Raw genomic sequence first — 8,503 nt, 5'->3', positions numbered from 1 at the left:
AACAAAGTTGAGCAAGCGGCTGTTTTCGGAGTCTGGAATGATGACGCCGAATTAAAGTGTGGAATAGTGTGACTGGCGGGTTTAATAAAAGTACCCGAAAAATCAGAGTAGGCTCTTGCTTATAGTCCTGACTGGCCTTTTGCCAATATGGGCAGTTTGGAAGTGTTACTTAGTCGGTGGCCAAATTACAAAGACGTTGTAAAGGCAAAAGTATGTCTAAGAGGCTCAGGTGCTTTGGGCTGTTTGACAGCCGATGGGACCCTGCGTGTCGCAATGCTGGGAACTGGTTCTTGTGAACAACTTTTAAACGGTGTCTTCACAGAGTGAGTACTGATAACTGCACAGAACTTAATTTGGAATGACCTTTTTTTCCTCGAATGGATCAAAAGCAGCTGAATTCACACTTCAGGTTTTCAACATTTAAGTTATTGATACGCTGGCTTCTTGTATTATTTGGATATAGACAGAAAACTAGTGCTGGGTTGTCTGAGAAGTAGTTAGTACGCCCCTCTCTTTACTAGCCATGTCTGTTATCTTAACACGTGTGTTTAAAATTAACCTTCCAAAGAGTGCTACCCGTTTGGTTTCCAACACATAGGTAATGTACAGGGTGGTCCAGATCTAATTATGCAATTATTGCATTGCATTAAAAGTTGAATAGTTAGATCTGGATCACCCAATACTTCAACATGATGGCAGGAATGATTTTGTGTCAGGTCAGCTTGTTGCCTTTACCTTCGGTTACTTAACGAATATTTTTTATAGCAGCTTCATAACATGAAGTCTGTTCTAGCCAAATTGTAGTACAGAGTCGTTGTGTGTGTTATCCTGAGTCTTGGACTTGTTACGGGATTATTATATATTATAATCACAATTTTGAATTTCTTGTAATTTATATATTGATCTTTTTTGAGTTATACTTGAATGCGTATCAAAATGATTTTTAAATTTTAAAAATACATATTTTAAAAACTGGTCAATGTTCACTTTGTTTCAATTGTCTCCTTTTGTCTTCTTTAATATCTTGGTTTCCCTTAAAATGTAACAGTTAACTAAGAACATTTTGAAAATACTATCAAACTCTTGAAAAGAAAGAGGAGTCTTATCAGTTTCCGCTCTTAATTCTACTTTTTTAAGCTAGGATTTGTGTTGTCATTTGATTTACATGTTACTGCGGGGATATAAAGTTCGTTTAGTTGTCAAAAACCTAATAGCACGAGATGGCCTTTAAGTCGGAATTTGTTTCAGGGATACCAACCAAGAAATCTATTGCTTGGGAACTTGTGTGTTAAATTATACTTTAAGAATCCATAGGCAACTGACATTGCCAACAGATTTGTCATTTCATCAGGGACGTATTTAGCTTTTTCACTGTCTCCATTTTATGAAATGGTATATGTATTTAATATTTTGTAATATATCTCCATTGTATTGTTAACATTATTATTGCTAGTTTTGTTGCTTATTAATAAAGCATATGCAGTTGCATTTATTGTTATTTGGTTTATTAGTTGCATTTCAAAAAATAAACGTTCAGTCAGACGTACAGTAGTACTTATTCAGATCAAATCCAACACCTACCAACTCCTCTTCAGTGCAGAAAATAAGACGATTGTGATAGTTCTTTGTAAACTGAATTTGTTTCTTTTTTCTTCCTAATTTTAAGAAAAATAGGACATCAATTTCCTATGCTATGGTATGGTATGGTTAGTACTCTTCCAGTTGAGTATTATAAGAAATATATTAGCACTTTAGTGCAAGTTACTATAATAGATTATTTAGGAAGTGGTGATATCCCATCAAAAAAAAAAAAAAAATTAAGGGATTACAGTGAATGCAAAACTGATAAGTAAGCAAAAAGTTGATTTACATAAGGCATTAGCGTGGAACTTTCTCAGAAACGTGATCCAAAAGATGGGGGTGTCTGATGATAAGATTCACAAATAGTCTTAATCCAGGTACAGTTTGTATTATCTGAGCTGGGAGAAATGTGTGTGATGAAAAATGCTCAATTGAACTAGACCACACCTTCACCTATATATTAAGGTGTGCATTTTATCAATAATTGATATCTACCCATTACCTGAAATTCTAATTGAAAGCTCCCATTCCCAGTGCTTACTCACATTATCTTGGGCTGCATTTTTCTGAAAAAGTAGTAAAGTCTGGGAATGCTATCTATATTTTTTATCACTGCTAGATGGCATAGCTTCCATAGCAGAGATTGGGGGAAAGATATTAAAGTCAACCAGGATTCTTTCAACAAAGGCTGTTACTTGCATGTAGTGAATGAAAATTTGCAAGTGATTTTATTTGAGTCACATTTTCAGTCTAAAAAATTTCAAGAGCTGCAATTAATGATGTCCCTATCTACCAGTCAGAGATTGGTATTGGCAATTTTTAATTGTTTTTATTTCTTTTTTCTTCTCTTCAGAAATTATAGGTGATTGGGTTTGAGCTGGCAAGTATTGTTTTCTGCTTTTAGGAACCATATAATTCAGGCTTGTCACACACATTTGAATTTGGTGGTCTGTACTTTTAAATGAGCAGACCATTGTGGAGAGGACTTGATATCTACAGTATGCATCACTTACCTTACTGTTCTAACACACAAAGCCACAGCCTGCCTTTTTGAGAAAATTTATTGAGGTTTTATAATTTTTTAAAATTGAGTTATTAGGTTAATGATTAATATATTGTTAGTAGACTGGTTTGAAGACGTGTAAATGTACAAACAACATATTCTGTACATCTACACTGTGTAACACAAAATGTTATTTAAATTGCTGTTATTACACGGTACCTTCTGATAAGTAGTAGTTAAATGATTGATTTGTTCTAATGAGCAATACTGATGCTTTTAGTTTCTTTGTTTTTTTAATAGGATAATTGTAACGGGTGGTGACTTGAATGTGCATTCTGGAGCCAGTGCTGTTGGTTAAGAGGGAGTTCATGAGGGATTTTGCACAAGTAGTGTTGAAATGGAAAGGACTGTGGATTATTTTATTTGATGGTAGTTGTTTCCTGCAACACCATATTTAAGATAAAGGAGAACAAACTGGTGACATTTAAATCCTGTGATGGTGTAGTCAGCATAATAGACTGTTTGTTAGTGATGGGAGGTGATCTAGGCATGGTGGAAAATGTAAAGGTGATCCCTGGGGAAAGATGTATATGACAGTATTGCTTAGTTGTAGGAGATCTGTCCATGAAGTAAAATAACAGAATGTACTGTATGTACCATGGCTAAATGTCTAAAAGCTGAAGGGACAGAATTTGAGAAAAAAATGTGCTGACCCTTTGCTAGTAAGAGAGATCGTGGTTTCAGAATCATCAGGAGTAAATAGCAAGTGGGAAGTGATGAATAATATCTGGTTGATGAAAAAAGAAGAACTCGGTGTTTGGACAAGGGGGTGGGGGGGGGGGGGGGGGGTGCCAAGGCACAGGAAGAAATGTTTTGGAATGCCAATTTAAAGAAAGCAATTGAGGAGTGCAGAAGTGTTATTAGGAGTGACAGAAAACAAAGATAACAGGTAATGGGTGATCTATAAGAAAGAAAAAATAATGCAGGAAAACAGGGAAAGGGAAAGAAGATGCATTTTACATTTGTTGATCTGGGGAAGGTGTTTGAATGGGTTCAGAGGCAGATGGTGAGGTGGGCTGGAAGAAAGTTAGGGTTGAATTAGTGGTTAGTGCCTATGGTGATGCAACTACAGTATATGAGAAAGTACAACAATGAGTAGGGTGGCAGAAGGACATGGTGAAAGTTTTGAGGGTAGTTTTTTAGGCCTTGGACAGATTCAGTGACCTAAGACGTTCTGAAGTCCCTTAAGATGACACCTCTGTCAGCAGCATCTCTTTTAACTCTACCCACTTTCCACACCCCCAACCCCGTGTCAGCAGTACACTTTTGTGCTAAATGTACTATTATAGTAATGTTGGCACAGAACGTGTATGCAAAAAAATATCTATTATAAATAAAAAAGCTTCACAAGGATAAACTGTTATGCTAAAATAATAAACGTCTGTTCGTACTTGCTGCGAGGTTGCGAGCCATCCCCAAAGCCGCTCAGCTAACAGAGAAGATCTTAGCTGGGCAACTCAAACGACTACTTTATACCTTTTCATGCTTTTGAGGGCTAGTGCGTCATTCCTCTGGATTATAAACTCTGCCACAATTAATGCATCGTTAATATATATATATTATAATTTTGTACACTAGTAATAATACAGTACTATTGATGTAACACAGAGAGAACCACAAAGACAGTACTTTAAAGAGCTCCTAAACTTCCGGCGCTTAGTATTGCATACTTTCATTGTTTACACAAATTATATGATGTATTTGATTCAGAGTCTATAAGAATATGTAGTGTTAATTGTAGATGAGTGCAGCGTATAATTGATTTTTCTTCGTTTTCTTCCTTAGTATTTCCCATTTTTATACGGGGTCAACCTTCTGATTACCAGTGTAGTTCCTTAGCCACTGAGCCACTACTTCGTTTAGTGCAGCATATAACATATTAAAAAGTGCAGTCTCGTGAATGAGACATTGCAAACACAGATATAGAATGTATATTATAAAATACAAACTGTTAAGATTTTTTGTTCAATTTGTTTCTAATGTATGACACCAAAACAACTGCTTTGGATGCAGAACTGTGAGACCTTGATAGTTTAGATGTTTAATAAATGCTGAATACGCATTTCAGTGCAGGAACTAAAGGGAATTGAAATCGTCATGAGGGGCATATAATATAGGAGTCAGTTCACCAGCAAAACAGGGGAATGGCTCCAGAAGTGGGCGTCAATTTATGGACCTCATAGTGTCCGCAGTGCTCAGATCTGTACGAGGCTTAAAACTGTCCTGACTTTAGCTGGACAATTCTCAGTAAAGCCGAAACATGAACCATAGTAAGAAAGAACTGACATGATCAGATGAATGTGCTTAGTATTACAGAGTTAGAGGTAAACAAATGACAGGTTAAGATGAAGACTTGGTGTGGGGGTGATGAGTGTTACATTAAGAAGAAATAGATAGGTGGTTCAGGTATTTTGAGTAAAGCACACATAATTATTGGGTGAAGAGGTGCACTGTGATTTAGGATGCACAGGCCAGTGGAAAGTGGAGAAAATAAAGGTTTAAGGAGCAAAGAGCCAACCTAGGTAAACTCCGAAATTGCCCAATAACACGATGATGATGATGAATTGTAAATGTGACATAAGCATATTTTCCTTAAATGCCCTTGCATTAAAATAATATCCTGAGTCAGTGTTGAACCCCTGGATCTACTTAGTTGCCTGCACTTGGTGGTGATACCTGATTCATGGAGCAAAGAACCTAGGGAAGAACTGGAAAAGGATTTAATCTCCATGACTAGTCAGACCTGTATGGTTTAATTTATTTCATATTCTTTCTGTAATCTCATAATGATAAAGTGTACATTCAGAATCCAGCACTTGAGAAGAATGTTAAGTAACACCATAGATGCCTCTGCTTTAAATTTCTGAAGAATTATTTATTTTTTCGTCATATGGCCTTTTTGTGTTCCAAATGAGTGAAATTACAGCTGTGTCCATTTTGTTAAAGGAGTGATTTATTAAAATGTAAAATATACAGACTCTGAAAAATATTTTGTAAAAACAAACTTTAATTGATTTTAAAATTTTCCGAAATTGTGGTCAAGTATGTAAGCTGTAGGACATTTTAAAAGAACTAATCAGATTTAAGGTGGCATACAGGGTTAGTCACAGGGAATAACATGTTCTTAATTAAGTTAATCTGAATGATGAAATTTCTACATTTATTACATGTTAATATGATGGATGTTGTTCAGGAATGTAAAGCATCATAACAGCACTTTTAATCAGTCTTACCCTTGCAAATCCCTGAATATCCTTTATTTAATTTTTCCAAATTGTAGAAAGAAGCACCATATATTTGTGAATGCTTTGACCAGAATCATAAATTGTTGACGTGTAGGATGCCTATTCCAAAAAGTTTCTGTTTTTCTTGTGAAACACGGTAATTGATGTCTGACATAGTGTTTAAGGTGGTTTATCTTGTCTGTCTTCAAAGAACAAAAATAACATTAATGTGCCTAATTTAGCAAAGATTTTTTTGCAAGTTAAATTGGTAGTGCTTAATATCCCAATTTGCAAACTAAGCGGAGCATTCTCAAGAATAACATTGACATCGTAAGTGAAGGTTTTGACAGACTAAATGAAGCTCTTATCAACAAAATAGAAGTTAACTTGTGAGTAACTATAATGTCAATTGAAAGCAATTTTTTTTACTAAATAAAGTACAATACAGTATGTTTATTATTCTAGTATGATAAGAGCCTGATAATAGATTTTATGACTGCCATTTTTCCTTGATTATTTTAAACATTTAGTGATGAATAATGGAGTGTTCAATATAAGCTGTATTGTTCGCCTTTATTTATAAAGTGATTCTGAATTCTTTTTTGGCCAGGATATGCAGAGTAATTCATGTCAGTTGGAATATTCCATGGGTATAATTGAGCCTAACTTTCTTTTTAAAGTTAGTGAGAGTGACTTCCTACTTCCAGTTAGATTTTTAGCTGAAGACTTCTCCCTTTGGGAATATAATCTTTCTTCATGAACTTTGATAGAAAAAAATGGCTTTCAGTAAAGTCTTAATTTGTCTTGAAAGTTGTTAATAGAACTTTGTCATAAATCTTTATTCTACATGTATATGTCATGCTAATACTTTAAAACAGTTGTTAGATTATTTGTGTCTAGATGTACCTTTTTCTCTCTACATTTTAATAGAAGTGATCATCAGAGATAACATATATAAGTGTAGTTTACACCTTTATCCTCTCTCTCATATTCACTTTCAGCTTTTTTTGGGAAGATATGATCTCCTCCCCTGCTGATGGAAGCAAGTTGCGACTCCTGTGTGTTTCTGTCCATAATGACCTTGCTGTTTATGAGCTGAATGCACACACATTTTCTATAATATCCCAATGTTCTGAAGATGACCTTCGGACCCAGGTTGCGCTAAAAGATCTCTGTAAGTCTGGTTGAATCGTCCTGTAGCTGTAAAATGTTCAATCAGAGAGTCAATTTAAATGCATATTGTAACTTAAAGGATAAGTTTGGATATTTCAAGTCAAAGTTATTTCTTCACAAACATAGTATATTTGTCACACAAAATTGTGTTCTAAAGTTAAGCATTTTCTAAAAAAAAAAAAAGCACATAGTCACTCCTGGCAGTTTATAATGGAACGTTTTGCTTGGAAAACAAAAGTCAAGCATTGATCTGTGTCTTAAGACTACATATGCATTGTACAGTAGCACCAATAACATCAAATTCAGCCATTTTAAAAGAAGACTAGCAGTGTGCGCAAGCTCAGCGTTTGTCTTTTTCCATAATGATCTCGCCCCCCCCCAAACCTCCCTAACCCAGATGTGTGATTTCCTCTTGAAAGGCAAAAATCACAGTAAACTTTTCATGCCATGTCTTGATTTACTTCTGTATTTATGGAAGGACACTTCCCAGAAAGGCCACTGATATCACACAATCAAAGAGAAAATGTATCCCCACCTAAAGAAAAACAGTACCTGGAATATGCAATAAAGTAATTATTTTTAGATCCTTTTTTTTTATCACAAACCTGTGTTGGAAACACAGAAGGCATGTTTTCTTTTGCTATTTTAAAGAGAACATTTTGAGTTGATTTTTATGCTTTTATTTTTAGGTTGTGCCCGATAAGTTAAATTATAAAATGCTAGAAATGGATATGTATTTTTTTTACAATTTATTTGAAATGCTTAACTTTAGAACACAATTTTGTGTGGCAAATGTACATGTACCATATTTGTGAAAAAAATAGCTTGGAAAAATACCAAACTTAAAACATTACACAGAGATTTCTTACATAAGGGTATAACGGTGTTTCTTTTTCTCATGAAACAGCTTGATAAATATTGTTGAAACTGGAAATGTGATTATGCATACTTCCTTTTTTTATTGTGCATTTTAAATATAACGAAGAAGTGAAAATGGGTTAGTTACCCATACTAAACAAAATTGAATTTTCTGAGGTGTTTTCTTTGAAAATATGAAAGTAACAGTTGGCTACACAGAACAGTGGATTTGTAATTTGACAGGTATAAGTAACATTTCTTTTTTAATATGTGTATTTTTGTTGCAGGAACATTCCGGTTTTAGCAACATAGAATATGTACACATCAGAGGCAGATTGCTAAATTAAGAAAGTTAAAGCCTGTTCTTGAAATTACTTTCCATGGCAACGCTAAATGCGTTAAAAGGCTAATCCATTTCTGGAAGTCCTTGATATGCAGACAGCATCTGAAAAATGACTTCGCTAGGTTTTATTTTCACTTCTTACTGTGATGTGATTTTAATTAACAGAATAAAAGGAGACTAGAGCTTAATGTATTTTATTTGCCTTTTCATTCCTTTGAATGGCAATTGGCAGTGTAAAGGGAAAAATACATGTACTAATTG

At 34.7% G+C, this 8,503-nt stretch overlaps 1 protein-coding gene across 2 annotated transcripts in view; it reads left to right on the top strand.

The window, feature by feature from the left end:
* spg11 (SPG11 vesicle trafficking associated, spatacsin) overlaps nucleotides 1-8,503 on the top strand; it is a 95,863-nt gene continuing 87,360 nt past the window's right edge. For both annotated transcript variants that reach the window (XM_028823616.2, XM_028823615.2), the window contains exons 1-2: nucleotides 1-323; nucleotides 6,870-7,042. In XM_028823616.2, the coding sequence (XP_028679449.2) occupies nucleotides 148-323; nucleotides 6,870-7,042 (349 nt within the window). In that variant the 5' untranslated portion in view covers nucleotides 1-147. The remainder of the gene's footprint in view (nucleotides 324-6,869; nucleotides 7,043-8,503) is intronic.

The sequence above is a fragment of the Erpetoichthys calabaricus genome, chromosome 17, assembly GCF_900747795.2.
Source record: "Erpetoichthys calabaricus chromosome 17, fErpCal1.3, whole genome shotgun sequence".
Taxonomy (NCBI): domain Eukaryota; kingdom Metazoa; phylum Chordata; class Cladistia; order Polypteriformes; family Polypteridae; genus Erpetoichthys; species Erpetoichthys calabaricus.
Note: the sequence above shows the minus strand (reverse complement) of the source record. Positions and strands in the feature narration are given on the sequence as shown.